Below are 24,767 nucleotides of genomic sequence, written 5' to 3' on the forward strand. Positions count from 1 at the left end.
GGAAAGCTCATTTTTTCATCCTGATCTGCGTGGAGGAGGGATTTGATTTTTTTTTTTGAAGTAGGAATGTATTTTTACATAAATGTAAATTTAAAATGACTAAAATTCTCAAATAAGTCAAGTGTTTTACTAGAAGATAAAGTATATGTATTAACTGATGCTTAGGAAGAAGAGTAGGAAGGGTGAAAGTGAGGTAAAGGAAATGCAGATAACTATGATTTGTTATAACAGTTTTGCCTTTCATTTATGTTAGTTTAGTAGTAGGTAGCTCCTGTATACACATATACCCCTTCTCTGCATTGTCTTTTGTTTGCTGTCTGTTTAATTGTATTAATTAATTCTTCAAGATTTACTGAGAGTTGCTTCTGAGATGGCAGATTAGCTGGTATTTTAACATGTTGTAAAGCTCATGCATGCTCAACCATAATCCACAACCTAAATACAGAGAGATCACAAGGTCTCCTTAGGAGCCCAATCATATTTGCCAATGTTTAATTATTTGAATAAGAACACTGATGTTCATTTTCAAATTCCCAACTTATTCTAGATACGTTAAAACAACACAACTCTACCTGGAGTTGATTTGTGTTTATGCTTTGTGCTATAAAAAATTTTTGGTAAAGGAAGGAGACTTTGAAAACGTGAAATATGTGACAATTTAAATTCTTGAAAAATTCCATCTCCTTGATCATAGACAAGGAGAAAAAGCAAACTGCCAGTAATTTATATATGATAATTTCTGTTGAAAGCTGACAGTAGATGTGAACAAAAGAGACAAGAAACAGATGAAGACAGAGGAAAATTGAGTGCACAGAAGCCAGTGTATGCAGAGCTGGAAAACGCCTGTTTAAATAACGTGACTTTGCTTGATTTCTATAAATGCTCTTCAGCTAAATTAATGTAAGTTAGATTTTTTTGGCAGACAATGTTCTTTTTAACTTGGCTTATGAATGAACACAGGATCAGAAAAGATTTTTTCTTTTCCACATAGTAAGATCATTTAATCTTTTTTTTTTTTTTTGCTTAAACTGAACAAACATGCTTCTACAAACGTGCTGCAAAAACTGGTTAGAGAGAGGAAGAAAGAAATAAATTGCTGAGGAAAACAGCAACATTATGCTTGGTAGTCTGAGTACTCTTTATTTCCTACTTAGGATATCTGGTATAGAGTACCATGGGCTGTAACAACGGCACATCTGTAAGTGGATGTGTGTCTGCAGCATACAATTAAGTTCCTAAAAAAAACCCTGTATGCTTTATTGAAGACAATTTTTAAACCCTTTTATATAAACAAAGAGAATCAGAGGGAGCTGGCAGGTTTTTATTGTTATTCTTGTTAAGTGTTATCATTATTTTGTAGCAAAGTGGCGGGGGAGTGTTGTAGTTATAGCTAGCACTTGTTTATTAAAACATTAATCATAAAAAAATTACTCCTTCTGTCTTTGAGTCCTGGTTTAAATTCTCAACTCATGTTCCTAGAGCAGCAAATCCTTATTTTAAAATAGTCAGTGATAAAGATTTGGTATATTCTCCTACCTCTGAAAATGTAGACGTTCATTTTTAAACAAGTTACCATGCAAGTTACACCTACAGAGAAAATTATGTTTATGTTTTGGAGGAAGAGAGGGGACAGGAAAGAGTATGTCCCCAACTTTGCAGACCATTAATGCATGTGATTCATATCCAGCAGTTTTCTCCTGGTCTTTCACTCCCTGCATTTCCTCTCATCTCCAGTCCACACTGGTCTTAACAGCCTGTTTCTACTGCTGCTGCCTATAGCTGCCAGTGTCAGACAAGTGCCCACCCCTGGGTGCCTTTGGAGGGGAGCTTTGAAAAGAAAAAACCTTCATAATCTCTTGGCCCACTGTCTGATCAGCAAAGACAAAAACAGAGAAAAGACAAAAAAAGTTTCTTTTTCATAATAGACATTAAATTTGAGAAAGTAGTTTAAGAAAAGGCCCATCGTATGGAATATGTGGCTGCCCTGGTCTCTGCACTGACATTATTCTAAGCCTTTACTATCATAAAATTTCCATGGAGCATATGATGTTTCTGTCATGGTTTAATCCCAGAGAGCAGCCAAGCCCCTCACGGCCACTTGCTCTCTTCCCCACCAGTGGGACTGGGGAGAGAGCTGGAAAGGTAAAAGGCAGAAAACTCATGGGCTGAGGTAAAGACAGTTAAAAAAGGAAAGAAAAAGCCAAACACACAAGCAAAGCAAAACAAGGTATTAATTCAGTGCTTCCCATGGGCAGGCAGGTGTTCAGCCATCTCCAGAAAAGCAGGACCCCATCACACACAACAGTGACTTGGGAAGACAAACACCATCGCTCCAAATGTCCCCCCATTCCTCCTTCTTCCCCCCATTTTATATACTAATCATGATGTCAGATGTTCTGGAATGTCCCTTTGGTCATAGGGTTACCTGTCCTGGCTGTGTCTCCTCCCAACCTCCCATTCACCCCAAACTTCCTGTCCAGCTTGGCAGTAGGAAAAACAGAAAAGGTCTCGGCTCTGTGCAAGGCCTGTTATTGCTCAGCAATAACAAAAACATCTCTGTATTATCAAAACTATGTTCAGCACAAATACAAAACACAGCCCCACACCAGCCACTGTGAAGAAAATTAACTCCAGCCCAAACCAGCACAGTTTGGAAATAATTGTTTGAACCTGTTAACTGTGATTGATCATTTTATGGTGTGCTTAGTCATTGCATTCTTTGAATACCTTGCACTTTAACCTAAAGTATCTTGAAGAAGTCTGCCCCACTGTCTACATAATCTCTTTGGATTCATGGTAGGAAAACCCAAACAAAAACCATGTACCATTGGCATGAAAGCTAGCTCATGGGTGTAAGGCAGCTGGAAATTTCTGCTGTGTGCATCATACTTCATTTACAAATAAGAACTTGTCTCACTGGAGATTTTATTTCAACATGTTTCTGATGACAACATTGGAGCAGACTGTAGACTTTCAAGAACACTTAGCGACCACTGAAAAATAGATTCAAAGTAAACTATTTACACTGTATATGCTTTGCATCTGCCTAGACCCCAGCCAGTGGAAACTTTTTATGGATATCAGTGGGTCTTGTGTTAAAAATATGCTTTGCACTTACTGCCACGTTTGCTAATTTTTTAACATTTTTACAGTAATGTCCAATAGTGTGATATTTAAAGTGGAAAAAATGTGTTTTACTACTTAAGGTATTGTAGTGGTTTTGGTTCACCAATTTGACATTCCCCGGCCAAAGCACCAATTTATGTGGTGGATTTAACACTAGCCAAATCACTAGTGCACCCACTAGAATGGTTTTTTTCATTTCTGCTGTGAGATAGGGTTGGGAGGAAAAGTAAAGCAGGCTCAAACTTCGAAGGGTAAAGAAAAACTTTATTAACAGAAATTAAAAGGGAAAAAATAATAATAATCAGAATAAAACCTTTAGAATACTTCTCCTCCCACCACACCCTCTTTTCTTTCACACTGACAATGTACAGAAACAAATCAGTCAGTTTACCATCTCTAAGATAATCTTTTCCCAATACACTTAGGGAGAGAAGTCTCTCTTGTAAGTCTAAGGAGACTTCACAATAAAACAGTTTCCACGAATAGCAGCCACCCAGGAAATCTGTAATCTTGAAGGCTCTCCCGTTTTACAGCTGAACTCACTGGCCACGTCAACTTGTGGGGTATTATTTTAAGCATGAGCTATTCAAAAGAAAAGGTTCTCTTGATCTGTTTCTGAGATCATCTCTTGGAACAGAGGGTTGGTCAAAGGATCTTCATCACTCTTCTCTCTCTCTCTGTTCAAAATTATCAAATCACAGCTACTTCAAGCATCTGCTTGTTCAGTATGGATGCCTTTGATCATGTCTGCAATTAGAACGCTTCATCCCCTCAAATGCATTTCATGAGTTACAGGGGAAAAAGAGTCTGATCTATCAGTCATATCTTCTCCATAGCTTACAACAGAATTTCAATCCAAGACATCTCACCTGACTCTTCCTTCTTGTCTGACCTCGGTGTCTCCATGTTGTTTCTGTGCGTGTCTTCATCTCTGTCCTTTGCTTACACTCGAGAGAGGATGGAAGGTCTTCAGGTCTCATCTGTGCACTGAAAGAGTTCATACATTGCCTGAGGCCCGCAGATGGCCGTGTGATCCCAGCTGAGTCACGGCCAGAGCAGAGCTTTTCGGTGGCCACGCTGGAGGGCTTGGGCCAAGACAGCAGGGGCCCAGTGAGAAATGGCGGTGTCTGCTCAGGCTGCCTGGCTGTTTTCTGCCTTTTGCTGCATTCAGCCCCAGCTGGGCTGATGGTTTTCCCTCGCCCTGCCCGGCAGGCGGGACGGGCCCGGCCTGGCCCCGCCGGGCCGTGCGGGCTGCGGCAGGGAGGGCGCAGCCCCGGCCAGAGCTGCTCCCGGGCCAGCGGAGCCCGGCTCAGCCCGGGCCGGCAGCGGGGCCGGGCTCAATGTCGGCCAGAGCTGCTCCCGGGCCAGCGGAGCCCGGCTCAGCCCGGGCCGGCAGCGGGGCCGGGCTCAATGTCGCCCAGATGTCACAGCCGCAGCCCGGCCCGGCCCTGGCCAAGGCCCGCAGCCTCCCCTCCCCTGCCCGGCCGCCGTCAGACACAGAGAACTTCCCTCTGCCAAGACTGGAAAGCAAGAGAGGTTTTTCCTGGGCTTGTTGGTTTTTAACATGTGTGTTCACAGAGGTATGTTCAGGTTTCTCAGTGGCTTAACAGGTTGTCAGCTCTCAAAACTAATCCCTGGTTGGTTTTTGTCAGAAGTAGGGGAAGGTCTCAGCAGATCATCTCAGAAAATTCACTTCTATGGGTTGGCTTCAATACAAAACCAGCACAGGTATTCTTATTTTGACACAATAATAATAATAATAATAATAATATCTATAATTCTGTCATTTCCAGATGGTATAGACCAAAGATTTCCAGAGGGCTGACTTCCCTCTGTTTTGCTTTCTAATTATGAAACTTATATGATCATTTTGGAAGATGCTAACATGTTTGCTTGGAAGCCCTGGGCCTGTAGAGCATGTGTATATTTTAGATACTTTCTATTCTTCTGCCTTTCCCTTTACATGTCTATAGAGCTAGCAGAGCTATCCAGTATTTGCATTATAGTCCCACTGTTATAAATGTTTAAAACAAACTGTAACACGTTATAATGAAATGGCCTTATCCACCATGTTTTATAAAAGTAAATTTTGTATATTTTAAATGTAACTCCAAGTACTCATTCTCTGCTGGAATAGCCCCGCCTAGATGCCAGGTATGTAAGTGCAAAACCATAGGAGAAGTAAAATCCAGAATCCCCCCAACATTGCTATGTGATACTCAACCCATTAAAAACTGGGGCAAAAAATTGGGGTAAAACAGAGGCCAAGAAGTTTTGCATCATTGATAAACCATGATTCCTGCTGTTAACATGGACTTTCTGTTTTTCACTCAGAAGCCTACTCTTTAGTTATGAATTTAAAAAGTCAGGACACAGGGAAAGGTTTGAAGTTGAATCAAGATCTTCAAATCACCTGACAGGAGATTCTTTCCCATATTCACATTAAGGAACTGCAGATTCTTAGAAGTATAATGGCTCAGGATGTTTAATTTGCTATCAGCAATACCAGCAGTGCATGTGCTTGTTCCATATGACTGCAGTCAGAAAAAGAAGAGCATCAGAATTCAAACTGTTATCCAGATTAAATTCTTTTTACTTTTCATTTGATTCAACTTCCAAATTTTCCATCAAAATGCAAGCTTCATTGCACTTTCTCAATGCTAGACCTGAATAGCTTTATCATAACCAACCTCATTAATTCAGCAGGAGCAAATTCTCCCAAAGCATGACATTCTATGGAAACCTGGAGAAAGTTCCTCCTTCTGGCTTGGAAGTACTTTTCTGAAGCCTGAATGAACTGGTGATTTCTAGGGCACAGTAACAATAAGAACAAATGTAACTTTGCAAAGATCTAAACTACATGAAGAGTGACTGAGCATGATCCAAACTGTAAAACCTGACATTAGCATGTGAAGCTGAAGTGGTTTCCCCATTACCATGTCTTAAGAGAATGAAATTAAGCACTAAGGACTTTGTGTGTTTCCTGATTTTCTATAGCACAAAGTAAATCATAAGTCCTTAGCAAATGAGCTACAATAATTGCCAGCCTTCTGTAATAAATCAACATTTAATTTCCAGCTTGACAGATCATAGAAGTTTAAAAAGAAGTTGGCAAATTCAGAACAAGAAGATTTATCAAACTACCCTTATTTTCTGTGTTGTTTAACCCAATCCTAAACAAAGTAGCATTCAAGTTTTTATAAACAGCTGGCTACATTATCACGCATTGTGTGACTTAAAAAGCAATGCAGAGATAAATTATTTCAGCAAAAGTGTTGTTTAAAGTTTTTGACTTCTACCAGTATTCCTGTCAGTAAGGGTATTTGATTTCCATTTACATGCTTTGAAATCTGAAATGGGGCTTTATTATGTTTTTTTCATCAAACCAAAACAACATTAGTTACACCATCAAATTTTCAGAGAAGTTTTGTTTAAAAATCCATTTCCAGATGGTCTCTGTGATAAGAAGGCAGTCATGCATGAAACAACAGATTTACTATGGTAAATATGTTTATTTACTTATTTATTTACTGTGGATTTTTAGGACAGTTTCAAAGCTGTTGTTGTTTTATAGTGTATTTTATTGTTAAAGTCGCTTTGGATCAGTGATGAACAAGTAGAATTTAAGGAATAAAATCATCATGTTCACATTTTTAGTAGGTCAGAAAATAAATATATCTCAAAAGGGATATTTTAGGGAACTTGGGAAAACACAGTAAGTCCTCAATGGAATTAATTTCATATTCAAATTACTTAGATTTTTATTTACTAATTTTTGTATAAACTCTCTTGTGGTAATTATATTAAAAGTAGATTCATTTTAGATCATAATTTAGATTTTTGGGTTTTGTTTTCCTCGTTTCTTACTAGAACACCAAATGATAGTTCTGTAGTGAGCCATTTTTTAAAAGTAGCATCCATTCACAGAGGCATTTCTTGATATGCTGGCCTTTCAAGAATGACAGCACAGCAGCTAGTTCTAGTAACTTTTTCTGTTATGTATATATGTTCTATAAAAACACTCATAAAAACCCAAAAACATTTTTGTTTTTTATTCTTATTTTTGGGGAGAGAAGGGGTTTATCGTCAGATCTCAGAGAGCTAAGTGAAATTATGGATTCTCTCAATGAGAGTAGGCTCTCTAAGATGGCTTGGCCCCAGCAGTCCCTAACCAGTGTCCAGGCCACCAGCATGGGTACAGGTGTCAGTAGCTGCATGTGTTCCTGTCACAGCCAGAAAGGTGTGCTCAGCTGTGTTTAACAGACAGCGTCACAAGGCCTTTAGTGAGGGTGAACTGAATGATTTATCACAATTCAGCTTATGAGTTGCATAGTTCAGTCATCTATCTTCATAAAATACTAGTGACAGCCTCTACTCTGCATCAGAATGTTGCTAACCCAAGTAAAGTATGATGCAAAGATAATATGTTTTCATGATTTATTGCCTGTGGGTCCTGTAATTACTAATTATGCATATGGTAGACCACCTAATGCATAAAGTGCTGCAGAAAACCTGCAATGAAAAATTATAATAGCAGTGCAGTTCAAGTTCCTGTTGAAAAGAAATTTTACGGTAAGGAGAGAGATTAAATTTTCTGACCTCAAAAAACCCATATCTGCATTAGGAATTTTTAATAAAACTGCAGAAAAGGAAAAAATATCTGCTAGGTTTTAACCCCTCTATTTTCCATTTGGGTTATTTAAAAACTAATACAATTTTTTACAGGTGAGTGGACAAAAAAAAAAAAAAGAAGCAGAAAAGATACTGTAATTATTGATAATTTGTGTTACCTTCTTCCTAAGTATCACAGAGAGACTAAACTATTCATTTCCTAATCTTTTCAGATATAACAAAATTTCTGGTAAAATTTAATTCTTCTTTTGCCTACTAGAACAAAGACAAAATTAAATAAATGTCCAGACACTGATGAAGTAAAAAGCAATAGTAAATTGTTTATTACAATTGTGTGGTCAGCAAAGAGATTAAAAAACTTTTAAAATGTGTGTTAGTATTGTATTTCACTGGAAGAAAACTGTTGAACTGTTAGAATCTATAATTATTCCCCTTAACAAAATGCCCAAAGTAAAAACAAACAAAAAACAAACTTGCAATCTATGCAACTCTCATACTTGAGTTAGAATCTTTGTCTTGAATGCTTTCTTTTGAAGTGTACAGAAAAGAAATTCTATAAAAATGCTATAAAAAAACTTATCTGCTCTACAAACTGCTTGTCCTATTCACACGAAGATCAATGCAGATGCAAGAGTGGAGCTGCATTTCAAGGCAGAAGTTTGTTCTAACAACTTACTTGATCCTCAGGAGTTATTAATTTAGTGTGTGTTGATTCCCTGACTATCAGAACAGATGCAGTAATTATGAGTGGGTACAGTATATATAAACTCAGTTGGGAGTAATTTTTATCATGAAATCTTGTAGTAATGATAACCGGGAAAAGTGAGTGCCTCTCCATTACAAGGATTTTGATTATTGCAGTCTGGTAGGTGTGAAGGATACTGCAGCCCATCTAATCCAACTGCGTGAAAATCTGGGGTTTTCTGTATGTTGGCCTAAATTCTCAGCTGGTAAAAATACCTGAAGGTTCAGGACTTCAGCGGAGGCATTTTTATTATTTCACCATTGCCATTTCCTCATCAGTGACATTAGCCCCAGCTGAACTCCCTGTACCAAAAGGACAAAGATATATTTGTGTAGTTCTTTAATACTTAATATTATTTTTCCTGAGACATATTATTTTATAGCTGCAATGATATCATCACCGTTTCAGATTTCTCAGTCCCTGTGATACTAACTGGCAGATACTTGCATGCAAGTGGGTGCATATCAGTGTGTTTCTCCCATGTCAGCTCTCCCAGTGTCCTATGAATCATATTGAGAGGGCTGCTCTCTTCCTGGCTTTCCTTTCTTACAGCCAATGGATTAATTCTGCATTTCAAAGGTAGTTCTTCTAGGACCCAGAACTGTAACAGTGCTCAGCTCTGATCTCACTGCTGTGCTGAAAGATCCACTGCTCTGTGGCTGTGTTTGAAAGAACTGCCTTTCCTCTCTTACTGGGTGTGAAGTCATTCCTCATTTTCCAAGACTCTGGGGATACTCCACTGAAATTCACAGTTCATCTAATGCTGTGTTAAGGAGCAGCAAAATAGGGCACTGTTTATTTGAAGAATAGATAGTTTGATACCTTTTCAAAGATGTGAGGTTTGGCCATTTAAACAACTCATTTCTCTTTGACAAACCCCTAGAGAAAAAAGCAGGTGAGAGGGAATTCTGCCATATCAAACTGGCAGGGAAGAAGAGGAGCTGGAGATATTTTCAAGTTTCTTTACTTCTTAGCACTTCTTTTATGCTGAAAGGCTGCTTTTATTAGATACTTCCTCATAAATGAACACATGAAATCTATTCTTTAAACCTAGGACAGAGTTAATGGACAGAGTCAGAGTACAGGCTATCTTGACTTTGAGATGTAACTTGCATTGTCCAACAACAGTCTGTGGAAGGCAATATTCAGTAAAATGTAAAGCAGTCCCCAGAATGCTTACATTTAATTCTGTTTTTATGTTTTGCTTAGAAAACTGCTCCCTAAGATCCAAATATTTTTATTGTGTCTCCCTTTGAGATATAATATATTTTATGCTTACCTGCTACTGTGCTCTTAACAAAGAAAACATAATGTATCACAATATTGTCTTGTACAGACAGGACATGAGGACATAGTCTCAAGCTGTGCCAGGCGAGGTTCAGATTTGATATCAGGGAGAATGTTTCCATTGAAAGTGAGGTTGAACATTGGAATAGGCTACCCAGAGAGATGGTGGAGTCATCATCCCTGGAAGTGTTCAAGGAATGACTGGAAATGGTATTTACTGCTGTGGTTTAGTTGTCATAAGGCTGTTCAGTCAGAGTCTGAACTCGATCTCGGAAGTCTTTTTCATCCTTAGAGCTTCTATGATTCTATTAAAAAATACTTTTCGTTAAGAAAGTGAATCATTTGAAATTATCATTATTTTAAGGCTTGACTATTGTTCACTAAGGACTTTATTTTTCTCTGTCAGCTTTCTGGTTCTGAAAAACATACACCTACTTAACAGAAATAATGATCTGTGACAGCAAATACATGCAAATTATGGGGAAAATATTTTCTTCTTGGAGCAAGGAGCATCTTGAACTTCTCTCTTGCAGAGCGCTACAGCCAGGGTGGTGTTTTATCACTTTTTCCTTAGGGCTTTTCACAGAAGAGAACAGGCTGTTTTCTTTTTGAATCAAGATCCCAATGTCCAAAGCAAATGCTTTCAACATTTTAGATCTGACTCTGTCTTCAGTAGCAAGCAGTGCAGAACAATAGGAGTGAACAAGAGAGCAGAACATTTCATGCTGAGACCTGAAAGTCCATGCAAAGTCATTTGCACATGAGACTGGAGTTTGTGAGTTTGGACTGAGTTTCATCTGAGGAAACAGCCCTCAGGCATGGAGAATTTTACTAGTACAAAACAAAGTCCACTATGTGGGGACAGCTGCATCATTTGCTCTATACACACACTTCAGCAACAAACTAAAACTGGCAATTCAGCTTACATGTAGACTTTTACCTCTACCTCTATAGGACCCTGGTTCATGCACAAAATTGTCTTCTGCTGTGCAGAGTTCTTTGCTTTTGTTTTTGGCTGCAGATCTGGTCTGTAGCAAGGTTAAGTCCAGCCTCAGTGAGTCACTAACAGGGTTTCAACCAGCCCATGGAAAGTCATTCAAGGAAAATCAGTTTTCATGTGTAGCAGTGTTTGGTTCTGACAGTGGAGTATTTCAGGTTTTTAAAAAACAAATGGCTTTAAATAAGAAATGTTTTAATGTAGTTTGAGTTTAATTAAAATAGAACATGAAGAAACACTAATAAATTGGTCACTATTTGCTAGATAATGCCAACATTTAGTAATTTTTTTCTGGGAGCAGTGGATTTGCTTTTTCTACAGTTCATGTCTCTGGGACAGAGGCGGAGGTATGAGGAAATCCTTGTAAAAAGTGCTATATTTAATTTAGAAGAAAAAGTGCAATGTTTGTCCTATTTGTTGTGTGAGGCCTATTGACAATGAAGATAAAACTATAGACAGAATTTTTGTATGATAGTATTAAGACACAAAGAGGGCTGCTATGCAAATTTCCTTTCAGAAAACATTGAGCCTAGAGATTTCTGTATCTTCTAAGCAGGAGCATAATGAAAGTCTTGCAGGTGGTGATTTAAAAGTATTACAAATGAGCAATATAAGAGCTGTTTTATTGTATCACAAGTGATGAAATTGATAAAGCTCAATCACCTCTTCTCCCATCATATACTTCAAACTCTCAGTTATGCATTGATGACTTCCAAAAATATGCATTGAAAGAACTGTTTGGATATCTAAGATCTATTTAGGCTTCTCTTTGCCAAAGTACTTTAAGTTGTGCACAGCTTTTATACCCTCAAGTAGTCTTCTACTAGAAATTGTTTTTTAAATGTTCTTGTAGATTCAGAGCCCAGGCTAGTAAGCTTGTCTCACGCATTTAAAATACCAAAAAAAGCACTTGATTTTAGCTGTTGATTAGAAAATATCAATTTCCTTTTAGTTCAATTGAGTTTTTTTCTGCTTTTTGTACCTGTTTTTCTTACCAGCAAAACCCTCTGCACTAAGTTCTGTTCTGTTTGCAATGAAGTATGCTGCTTACACCAAAGTGTTTAGGTTGGGAACCTGTGAGAAAATCTAGGGAAACACCACTAGTCTATGCTTCTTTTCATTGAATACTTCAGTATTGTGAAATTAAAAGTTACAGATTCACTTCTCTCTCCTGCCTGGAGTATCTACTTATTTTATTTTTTATATAGTTTAGCCAACATGAATGTGCAAAGAATAAGAAGTATCTCTGTCATGTGTTTTGTAGGCATATGAACTTGATAAGTCCAAAGACAAAATACTAATGTTGCCTTGCTCTATTTTTATCAAATTTAGCCCTTTAAATAATAAATTTATGATAAATATAAATAATTGTAGTGACACAAAAGGATTTCAAATTCAGAAAAGCCTTCCCAAATAAAGTTAAACAAAGTATGACAAAATAATAGCCACAAAACAAGTATCTTAAAGTTCCATAAGATGGAAAGTACTGGTTAGCTCACTTATCAAAATAGTAAGATGCTTACCATATAAAAATAATAATTCATTGCAGTATGGTATCTAACAGATGATGATTAAAATTATAAAATGAAGTTAAAGATTTATAAGTGTAATGATGTTTCTAAGATGATTTGTTTCATATAACTTAGAAGAAAAAAAAACCAAACATCTATTTTCCAGAAAGAAATCTGAAATTTTCTTCTATAATGCGTGTATGTAAGATAAAGCTGAGTTAAACTGCCAGATTTGATAATGATTATTGAAATTGCTTGAATCCTAATAATAGATCATATTTTGCATTAGCATGTTCATAGTTTTAAGTTAAGGAAGTTGATTTTGTTCTAGGTACACTTAGATGTAGGTAAATGTCTTTGAGTGTCAATGGTGATCATTGGGTATGGGGGAAAATATTGTATGGTAAATATAGTGTTGCCAGCTAAAAGACAGATAAAGCTAGATGCTGATCTGCAAATAGTTTTGGGAAGTTCAGAACAGTTATGCAAATAATAAGTAATATGTTACTTTAGCATGACGGTCATGCAAATTAATATTTTTATTAGTAATGGTCTCTCGTAGATAATGAGTGACTATTGCCTGTTTCTTAGTATTTAATTACTAATTCTTAGTATTGCCTGTTTCTGGGAGCCATTCATGGAGATGATTACCATTGAGCAGGTGTCTTATGAAATTCCAGGGCACAGATTGTATTTTGAGAACCAACATTTTCCGATGTCATATTGACTGGAATAGAGGAAGAGGGCAGTGGAAAAAGTTGTGTTTGATCTTTAAGAGCAACATTCTTTCTGCAAGCTGAAACACATCGATATTCTAATTTCCAGGTGTATATATTTTAATGTCTAAGGCAAAAAGCCAATTCAATTTTATTTTCTTACTGAGAATACAGAATGTATGAAGAACAGAAGGGAGGGGAGAGGAAAATCCTGTGCTTGAAAAACTAAAGTTGTTTCAGCAGTTCCACAAGATTCTACAGTGGTTAAACTTAGAATTTGCAAATATTGTTTTTCTGTCATTCAAGTGCAAATATTATTTTATCTGGTTTTATTACTTTTCAGTAAAAGAACAAAAAGAAATCTTTTTGAATTTGACCAGGTTTATGGTTCATTACATTAAAATTACCAGTAGTCAAGCCTTTTATAAGAATAAGTTTGAATGTTGTAAAGACTCTTCTGCATTGTAGATTTATGTATTTCTTGCATTTTCTGTTTCCTGCACAACAGTATTAACTGTAGAAACAAGAAAATTACCTGCCCTTTCAAAAATACGTCCTATACATACAAGGCTAGAGATGCATATAAAATTAAATGTTCTTTTTTTCTCCTCTGGTATTAATTTGCAGAGCAAACTCAATAAAAATTAGATATCACCAACAGGCAAAATTGGAACATTTTTCCAACTACTCAACTGAAAAATGAGCTCTGAGCTTAAACATGAGGACAAAATTTGACATAGATGTTTTGTTTCTGTTGGAGAACAAGGTTTTCCATCATCAAAATACCTTCAAGGACTGAACTTGCTACTCTTTTAGCTTACTGCTTATTAGGATAGCCAAAAAGGGAATAAAACTTAAAAAAAATTCTGAATCAAGAGTTGTAAAACAGATTATATACTTAGATAGATAATTGAAACTATCTAAATATTATTTTAGAAGGAGCTGTGGCTTTGCTTTTCCAGTTTAAAATTATAATTAACTAAATACAGAAAAAGCACAGCTCTTGTAATTACATCTGGTGATTATATTTTATTTTTTTCTGATTGAATATTCATGGCATATATTGCTGTATATTTGAACACAGCTGAATGTTTCAAACAAAACGTTGTTGGCTTGTTTTCTTATAATCAGAAATATTAGTGCAAAATTCTACTGAGTTGGTGAGGGATTAGACAGGAATAACAATTACAAGTACCATCCTGAAACATGGTTCTCTCTGGCTAAAGTGAAAGTAATAACAAACAAACCTTTCCCTTTGCCTTCAGGCTGAGTATTGAGGGCTTCATCTCCTAGTAGAACATGCAAGAAATTATAACACAAAATATTTACTACAGCAGTGGGAGCTAATGACCCATATGCAGCTGCATAGCTTGCATTGCTCCAGTGCTTCATGCAGATAAAGATAATATTCTTTCCTTTTTTTCTTCTTTAACATCTAAACTGAATTTTAAGTTGCAGTCCTATATCAAAATTAAGACAAGGTTCTCTTTTGATGTGGCAGATGTTATGCTTTTAATAAGAATTTCAGAAGAATTTCACTATGTTTAGAAGAATTTTGTCCATGTACATCAGCAGACTGCATAAGCTAGCACTCATTGACTGTAACTGCATGGGTCAGTACCTTTTGAAGGGAGATTTGATCACACAAGGTTATCTATAGAAGAATTTGAGACTTTTGCTACTTTAGTTTTCCCCAAGGCGAAACTTGACCAGATGTTACCTTTCTGAATTCTCCCTTATGTATTAAACCCTGGTACTTTTTTGGTATTTGTTAATCTAGTTCTTCTTCTATGTCTGTAATAAGCAAAACATCTGTTTCTTCTTGTTCAATCAAAGTGCCTAACTCAAGAGTCCTACTTTTAAAATAATGTCATTTAAATAGAAAGCTTACATAGAGAGAATGCATTTCATTAAGATATTTAATTTGCATATGAAACCATCTTTTCCAGAGCTCAGTAGGGAATTTGTGGTGGCAGCAGTATGTATTTCTAGCTTTTTTTTCTCTCAACATGCATACCAAAAAAGAGTAAGAATAAAAGGAATGCAAATACATATATGTATCAGCTCAGATGAGGAAATTAAACTGCAGTGAGAAACCATCATTGTACATTTGGGATGTAGGTCATCCTAAACTTTCCAGCTGAAAATTCTTTAATTATCAGGAGACATGATCTACTCTTACAAATGAGTCTTGGTTTACAGAAGGGTCTCAGCAAGCAAAAATAATCCCTCAATATATGTGAGTCACGTAATAAAATATTGCAATAGAAACAGGTAACATAGCTGTACAAATTTTTCCCTCATTACATATATAAGGAGAGAGAGAGAGAATATATCATATATTTGTATAATAGTTTAAGTTCCTGTCATATATCATTGTGTCATTTATAAAGGAGGGTTAACATTTCTGCTGTTAATACACATAAATAAAAAATCAGATAAAAACAATGGCAGATGTAAAGGGTGCTTTTAGTTTTTTGACTGGGGAGCACAGTTCTGTAAAGACAATAGTGAGTATTTGCTGAGTACTGATGAGCAATTCTCATTAGCATTCATTGGTAAACTCCAGAGGAAAAAATGTACCAGTAAGTTTTCTAAGCAAACATAAAATTGCACAAGCATTTTTGTGACAACTTTGAACCAGAACAGCTGAGGATATTATTGTTGTACTGCAAAGCTCCATGAGAATGGTTAATACCTGTAGCAAAGAAGAAAACAGCCTTAATTCATTATTATTTTGTATAATACACTGAAGAGTTCATAAAGCAGAAACAGCTTCAGCTTTCAGGGACTGGCAGGAATGATGCCATCTTGTAAGGGCAGGTATTTTTCATACAGTCAAAACAGCAATGCTTCTCCAATCATGCCTCTAGCAAGCAGCTTACAGACAGCAATATGTTCCCTTAGTATGTCTTGCTAAATGCTGTGCTCACAGAGAGAATGCATGAAATCACTTTTGCTCTTATCCTGCAGCTCTCCTCATGCTCTCATTTCCCAATATGCTCAGAGGAGCCACCTGCTCTGCTGATCCACCTTCCCTCCACCTGCTTTTTGCCTTGAGTCATTGTAATGTTCAGATTATCAGCATGCTGCTGGTGAGCTTGGGGGACTTTCTCCTCACTGCACTTGGGGACAGCACAGTACAAACAAAAAATACAAAAGTACAGGTTAAAATAACTGAAGTATTTTGCATCTCGTGCCATATTTAACTTAAAACACTTTTCTCATTAGTACTTTCAGTTCATACTTTCAGTTCATACTTTCAGTTCATTCTTTTATGAAGGAGTATCCTCAAGAGGTGAGAATGGTAAACTTAGCCTTATTATATGAAATACAGTGAATTTCCAATTTCATAGCACAATCATCTCTCTTTAGCTTCATAAGTTGTCACTCTCTCACTCTCATCCCTCAACAAGGCAAGGGGAGAAAATAGGACTGAGAAATTCATGGAGTGAGATAAGGACAGGGAGATCGTGTACCAATTTCAGTCACAAGCAGAACAGACTCGGCTTGTGAAAATTATTTTAATTCATTGTCAATTAAAATAGATCTAGGTAGTGAGAAACAAAGGCAATCATTAAAATAATGCCTTTCTTCCTCCTTCTTCTTGAAGCTCAGCTTCCTTTGTCACAACTCCTCTACATCCTGTTCCTGAGCAGCACCCAAGAGAGGATGCAGGGTAAGACCAGAACTCTGCTGCTCCTGCTCTCTTGAGCTGTTCCTCTGCTCCAATGGCCAGAGCCGCTCTAGTCCCTACTCCTGCTCTCCCTTGGAACTGGCAGAGCCTTTTCTGCCTCGTTTCCCCTCACCTGTCCCTGCCTGGGGCTGAGGGCCTTGGCTATGCTCAGCTGTGCACCTTCTTGTCTCATATCCTGTTGTGTCTTGGTTTCTGCAATATCCCCCTTTCTAGAGAGTAATTTAGATCTACCTCATTTTGTGATGAACAGCTCATGCCCCTGCTTTGTGTCCTGTGTTTTAATAGCCAATTCTTAATTTTGTCCAGGAGTCTCTAGTCATTGTTATTCAGTTCAAGGTAATACCGAATACCTCAATAAAAAATTTAAAATAGATTTTTTTATTACTAGGTCATCTCAGGCTGGAAAATTGGGGTTTTAAGTATGTTCTGACAAGCTTCAGTTGGAGTAGCACATGCTGTAACAATTTTGGTTTGGAAGTCTGTAAAAAACTGTTTCTTTTTCTTTAGTTTATTATCAGGGGAAATTAATTTTATTTGGGTTATAATTATATGTTTTTCAGTTTCTTCTTTTTCAAATGAAATGAAAATAGAGAAAGAGCTTACTAACAGAAAGAAAAATTATCTTCTATTTGGTATATTAGGTCTTTCATCTGTTTTTACTCTAGATTGAATAAACTGACATGCTTTAGTAGTAACATTTCTTACTGATACATTTTCAAGAGGCTTCTGCCACTTTTATTCATACTAATGAATTTTCTGAGAATATTATGAGAAGAGCACCTTATTTTATTTCACAACTTGATCTCATATTTTAAACAAAGATGTGAAAACACTAGGAAAAAATATTCATCAAACGTTGTGACTATTGTTCTTTGTTCATGGGAGGTAACATTCTTTTGAATATTTTGAAAAGTTATGTGGCATTATACTTCTGCTGACATTTTGCTTTCCATTTAATTTTAGAAACAGCTTATTACATTGCATTGTGGTTTATTTTGGCAAATGAAATTTTGCTAAGGTGATTTTATCTAGGTGGAGAAAATGTTGCTTGTAAGAGGTGCCAACACTTGCAGTTTGCTTTTACTGCAGCATTTGCTACTTACATGCTGACCCAGAATAACCTGTGCAAAGAAATGAGTGGAACAAACCAGTACCCTTTGGCAGTTCTTAATGTGCCAGGCAAACTGGCTTTCTGCCAGCTGATGGAGACAATATTAGAAGTATATAAATTCCGTGGGTTTTAAAAGATCTGAATGAATGAACAATTCCATCTGTTTCACTGCTGCCAGTATTTGGAGGATGGTGCTCCCATAAGATTGTAGGGTCTTAAAACATTCGCTGGTTTTGAAATTCCTCTGTGATAATGTCTTCCTCTGTCTTCCTCTTCTGTGAGTAGCCCTACTTCCCAATTAGCTGTGAATTCACCATCTATCCTCTCCTATTTTTCCTTTCTCTTTTCTTGGAAATATCTAACTTGATATATGCCTAACATGACCATAATGTGCCCTTTGGCACTATTACTCAGTCTAGTTAAATGGATGAATCAATATCTTTTCCTTCTGAGCTTGATCATAGAAACAATTAAGAAATATACTTTATTAGTAAAATGCAGAATATGGCCTTTTGGTTGGAAAGGTGAATGATAACATCTGTAGTTAGATACTATCATTCCTGTGAGCGTGGACACTTTGGTAGTTCCAAGGCTTGTATTTATGATAAAATGTGGATTTCTTTGTAATAACAATGCCTTGTTATCCCACTAAAATGATTTCATTTTTGCCTTTATTAAACCTTATATAATGAGACTGGGAAAGTGACATACAATACATTTAGAGATAATAAATATTGGAGTCAGTAAAATGTTGTCATGGCTTTTTGTTCTTCATAGGCTCTGGTCTCAATGATGGGCAGTGGCATGAAGTTCGATTCCTGGCTAAGGAGAATTTTGCTGTCCTCACCATTGATGGCGATGAAGCTTCAGCTGTTCGAACTAACAGCCCTCTACAAGTCAAGACTGGAGAAAAATACTACTTTGGAGGTAAAAAAAATCAAAACAAGTATGCACCCAAATTGCTGTTGTCTTTTAATCTGTATAACAGGTGAAATGGAGTTCAGAATGTAATTCATTTATGTGGATCTTGTTATGGTTTAAAAGCCTAGGTGCTGCTCATCAAAGAGTATGATACTAAACTTAATTTCACTTTCAATTGAATTTGAAATGATATCTCAGATCTCTGAGCATTTCAGAGAAAGGAGGCTCTTAATCCTTTAAACAAAAGGCACCAAGTGGAGAAATAAACCTAACTTTTTAGAGTTTGAAATCCTGAATAGGAAAAAAAATAAATCATTGTTCAGGACAGATCTTAACCTTTTGCTGATTTTTAAGCATCATCCTGATTCTGGATAATTGAAAAGCTCTCACAGATTGAAGCCTTAAACTGTTCTGTTGACAGTCCATATACTAAAAAGTGATTCTTGAAAATTGTGCCTCCAATATTTACTGTGCCTGGTCTTCTGTATTAGCATTTATGAAAATCAAAAAAGGTCATCAAAACTTTTGGATTTTTAAAACTGGCATTTAAATTTCCATGTCAAAAAGTGTGTTTGTGTGTCAAAAATATCTTTGATCCAAAAAATTGTAGGTTGCACTTTCGAAATGTGCCACACATTTAACATTGAACATGAGTTCTTCAGACAGAGAACATAAACTTTAAAAGCACAATTTATCAGTGTTAAAAATTGATTTATTTCAAACTTACAAGGTGCATGTCTAATGAATATAAAATATAAATGTGATACTATAAATAGTCATAACACTACCCAAGGAATGGAAAATTTGGTGTTATAAGTGAAGTACTCTAAGTAGAAAGGGAAAGCAGTGATTTCAAGGTTATTTTCATTTCATTGTTATCAAACTAAAGTTGGTCTGCCACAAGAGTTAAGCTTCCTGTTGCTGTAACATGCATAGTTTCCAATATCCTTAATTCAGCTAATACTGTTTTTTTAGCCATTGCCTTAATTAAGAGTTCTAGTATAGTCATTTTCAACATGCTAAAGTGTGAAAATTATTTTGTTGTCAAAACGTAGTCTGTTCAATTTGTCCGAACAATCTGTAACATATTAATTAAATGAAGTTATTTTATTGAGCACACATAGAAGATAATGAGAAGAAATGCTGTACATAATACATCAAGTGTTAAATTCTGGTAATTTCTATAGGTAAAATCCCCGGATTGCTATTACTTTTCTGGAGAGAGATTGATTGACTGATTTCTTTTAAAATGTTTTTTACCTCTGTTTCTTTGTATTTGAGGATAGATTGTCTAGTTTCTCCAGGTAGCTTTTATGCCCTTTCTTGGTCAAAAGTCAGGTTGATTTGTTGTGATTTCAGTTGGACTATGAAATCTGCTTGATTTGTGATTGCTGACCTGTACTTTAAAATTCCACCATTTTTCCGTAAAAAACAAGAGTGGATGCAGATATTGTTCTAGTGGGATATGGAAGTTAATCATGAATTCCCTGAAGTCTTATTCCCACATCTGTTCATGCAAATATATGGTCCTGCTACACCAACTATGGGGCGTTTGTTTTTTCTTAATATCTTTCATTCTCTGAAAGGTTTTCTAAAGGTATGTCAAAAGAACAGTGTGTCCTAACCTTCATATCCCAAGTTTATTTCAAAATCTGCATTTGCAACACTGTACTTACTCAAATTAACTGTCAGAAGCTGTGAATCTGAGGACGCTTAATTTATAGAACCCATTTATAATATTAATTTCCCACATTAATATTTCCATATAAATGTATGGTATTTATATATATATATATATATATATATATATATAAAATATATTAAAGATTGCAACTTAAAGACAGTCATTTGGATGCATGTTAGAAACCTAATTTTTATATTCATGACCTGCATCTTATAAGGCAAAGGTTTTTTTGTTCTATTACCTCCAAATGTACATGTTCTTCCTCACTTGTCTTTAGAAGCACTCCAAGTCATGGCTTTTAATAAATAATATTTGTAAGAGGATGTAGAGAAGGAGAATAGTGAAGAATCTCAAATATTTGGGCCAGGTGGTCATTTAAGTTATTTTCATTAGTTTCCTTGGGAATAAGTTCAGGTAAGAAAACATCAAACACTTCTTTGCTGTAAATACACATAGTTGGTAAGGAAATGATAACTTCTTGAATTCAGAGGGCTATCTTTCTTGACCTTTCAAAATACTGAGAAAGCTCAGTCCATTTAATTTGAGTTTGGAGAAGTGGTACAGCATTTCTAGCATGCTCTGGTCACTCCTTGATGGCCTACTTCATCTTTGAAGAAGCTGCTATATGTATGCAAGTGTTTTGTTCTTCAAACTTTCTCTGTTTCTAAAAAAAGTGAGCCTCTTTATTTTGCTGTTTCCTGATGTCAATACAACAAATGTATACTATAGGCAATGTCATTGTCTTTGGTGAAGAAAAAATTTAGAAGTTGCATTTCAGCACTGCTGTACAGTATTTTCTCAAAAATGCTTGTCATTGACCAGCAGAGCCAAATTTTTACAACACATGCAGTAAGATTTGAATAAAGGACATGTGGAAATCAGAATATTTTTGACTTCTGCTTGTAGAACTAACTTTTCTAGTTTTTTTAAAAAACTGTAAGTATATAATAAGATTATTTATTTCTCTGTCAGAGAATATTATGTTCAGTACTGTTAACATCTTTTTTTTCTCCTTGCTTTGTGCCTCTCCAGTGCCATATCTGAGCAATACTGAGATCCTCCCAAGGGACAGACAGTAGTGATGTTTTATTCAAGTCTAAAGAGTTAGGAAAAGCTGTGTAAGATGAGCCATTTCTGTAGATTGTGTGAATGTGGGAGGTTGGTTGCTAATTGCCTATTACCCTTCTGTATAACTATTATTTTCTGCCCACTGGTTTTATTTTCCTTCTTTTTCTTCTTTTAAACTTGTGTTTTTAGGAAGAAGTGAACTTTCCTTCCCTACTAAGCTCTAGAGAATGATGTTTCTTTGTTGTTTCCAATTATCTGCATAAAACAAAGAAACAGAACAGAGGAAGTGAATCACAGAGTGAAAATGAGTCCATTAACCTCATTTGCACTGTTGGAGATAAAGGGCCTTTCTGAAGCATCCTGAGCTTTCACCAAACCATCTAATAGCTGCCTGATGTCCATAGGAAATACTTGATTAGAGACACAATTTTGACTTGTTTCTATGGCATTTCTTTTTAATTATGTCTACTTTTCCTCTCCTTTTCATTGGCTCAAGGATGGGAGTGTTTTTAGAGGAGTGCTAGATTTTCATTGAGATCAAAGGTATGCTGTGGGCATCAGTCAATGCAATCTGTGCTGCTTTTCCAGACAAGCAAAGATGAAGGGAATGTGCAGTAAGTTTCCTATGGGACGCCAGTCTGAGGTGTATAGAAAGTTCTCCCTTTCTTCACAAAAAACATGAAGTCTTGTTCCTGGAATAGAATTAGTTTTGAAAAGTTGTACTGGTCTAAAAGTCCACAAAATCAGAGGTGATGGAAGGAGGAGGGAATTTTATGAGAAAAATTACTTTCCTGTGTTTCACTTTTCTTGGACTCCTCTATGAACCTTACCTTCTTAAAGATAGGTGTGTCTAAATTTTTCATCAAGTAACCCGCTGTTATATTTGTGCGGATTGTTTTCATCAACAGCCTTTATAGTAATGGCCAGACCTCCTAGGTAGTGTCAAAGCATCTGAAGTATCATAATTGCAAATAATATCAGATGGAAAGGGGACATCTGTTTTTTTTTTTGGGGGCGGGGGGGGAGGGGGGATGCTTCTATAGCTCAAGTTCCAATTTGTTCAGCAAAAGCAAAGTTGAGGTTTTAGGTGTTGCAACAAATAAATGAGACCCAGCTAACGGCAATTCATGTTATCTTACCTAAAAAATAAAAAAGTTCCTGTTAACTTAGTTCTTGGAAGTGTGAAACTTGTCACATATAAATAAGTAATGGTGTTTGGTTGTATCTGTATGTTTGCCGGTCTTTTCTGAAGATTTTTAGTATGTCAGGGCTTCAGTTTTGCTGTTGTTTGTGGGGGTTTGAGTTTTCTTTTGCATGTATGACCACAAGAGAGGATGCTGAAATTTGCATTTCTTGTAGAAAGAGTGTTAAGTGTGTTTTGAAATCTTTCATGATCATAACTCTACTATAAACTCAAATACAAATCCATGAGGAGAATACAGAAGAAATTCCAAATAACTCAGGATATAATGTGATTTTTGTCTGTCTTCAACATTCATCTTCAGGTATTCTCTCAAGTCAGTCCTATGAAATAATGGTAAGCACATGAAATGGATATAAAAGAATTGGAATGGGTTTTATATTTGAACAGCACTCATATCTTGGATTATTAAATATGGAATGTTTATAAGTCAATACATGAGCAAAGATGCAGATATGCAAAACTTATAAACATAAGCAAAGAAAGGAAGTGCTCGGAGCAAGTAGAAGAAAAAATTAGACGGCAGATAATTATAAACCTCTCTCTGGCATTTGGTACGTTATTGAAATACTTTATTTTTGTCAGCTCACTTGTATTATGAATGAGGAAACGAGTGAATTCGCATTCCTTTATACAACTGACAGAACTGAAGGGAGTTGATCATCATTTCCCATTAACTCTTTGAGATTTATGCTTTTTTCATCATGTTTAAAGTTTTGTTTATTTCATTCAGATAATTTGAAGGTTAGACAAATGAGACCAAGTAAAATAATGGTGACTTTCGGTGATTAATTTTCAGTAATGTCAGTGATGTCAGTATGCCAAGCCACCAACACATTTTATACAAGAGTACAAGCAGAAATACTGGAGACAGATTGATGTCCTGGAGAAAAACAGGTGCAGGCAGAAAGCTGGTACAATGTGCAAGCAAATAAAAGATGAAATTCATGGTAATGGCAGTTTAGGAATGTATGTATGGAGGCATGAGTCTTGCTGGAATAACTTCAGCTTTTGAGTAAAGGCCTATTAAATATGAGAAATGTCTATCCACTGAAATATAAATGGATGAAGTCTTGAAAAGTGCTCTCCTTGTTACAACATAAATCTCTTGTTAAGCTGAAGATGTTAGCCACAGAATATATATATCTAGAATTTTCTAAAAAAATAAAACATAGGAACGTAGTATCTTTTACTTTATTTTCTTTGAAGCACTAAAGCAAATGTTTGTGTGCAGCAGAAAAAAAAATCAAAGTTTTCAGTACATTTTCTTTACTCTTATTGACATTTAAAACCAAGAAAGAACAAAGAATGAAGAAGCATATGTAACATAGAAAGTAAACCTGCATGGACAGGATAGGAGTAAATTAACTTTATGTAACTCTATTGTCTCTAACTCTGTGAGTTTATTATTTATTTCCTTTTTCACTAAGTGTAGTAGTCATACTGTTGCCCGAGTCTTAGTCTGAAGCAAATTATTCCAGTCTCTGAATATTCCAGAAAAGTCAAATAAAAATAGAGTCAGTTCTCTACCTAGTGTAGATCTTTACTCCAGACAGAAAGGAAAAGGGCTTGTAAAAATTATCCACACTTCTTTTAAAGGAAATACTTTTGGAGAAGGAAATTTACATTGAAGACCCAGAAGAAAGTACTGGAGACACACTCAAGAGTGTAAATCATACCTGTATTCTATATGGCACTTGTTCATTAGCTTTATTAGGTCAAGCAGCAAGGTTTTTGTACCAGTAAGTAAAAAAAAATACCAATAGGAGAGGAAGGCTAGGCATTTCAAGAAGCAGTGGAAGTTGGTAGGAATGTTAACCAGTACTAATCACTAATCAGTACTAATTAGAGCTCTATAGTTTTAGAACACTAAAAACCAATGTAGTCTACTGATGGCATTAGGAATCACAAATATATGTGTGTGTGTGTGTTTGTTTGTGTGTGTGTGTGTGTGTGTTTGTTGAATTGTGATGTGAAAAATAAACACATATGCTTTTTTGTTGTGTGAAAATAATCATATTTCTAAGTAGTGGAAAATGCTAATTAATACTGGAATAACACTTCTACCAAC

At 36.0% G+C, this 24,767-nt stretch overlaps 1 protein-coding gene across 1 annotated transcript in view; it reads left to right on the top strand.

The window, feature by feature from the left end:
- The window catches only part of CNTNAP2 (contactin associated protein 2), a 1,042,550-nt gene that overhangs the window by 566,726 nt on the left and 451,057 nt on the right, over positions 1 to 24,767 (top strand). The window contains exon 9 of the mRNA XM_056484872.1: positions 18,600 to 18,749. Coding sequence (XP_056340847.1) covers positions 18,600 to 18,749 — 150 coding nt within the window. The remainder of the gene's footprint in view (positions 1 to 18,599; positions 18,750 to 24,767) is intronic.

The sequence above is a fragment of the Oenanthe melanoleuca genome, chromosome 2, assembly GCF_029582105.1.
Source record: "Oenanthe melanoleuca isolate GR-GAL-2019-014 chromosome 2, OMel1.0, whole genome shotgun sequence".
Classification (NCBI taxonomy): domain Eukaryota; kingdom Metazoa; phylum Chordata; class Aves; order Passeriformes; family Muscicapidae; genus Oenanthe; species Oenanthe melanoleuca.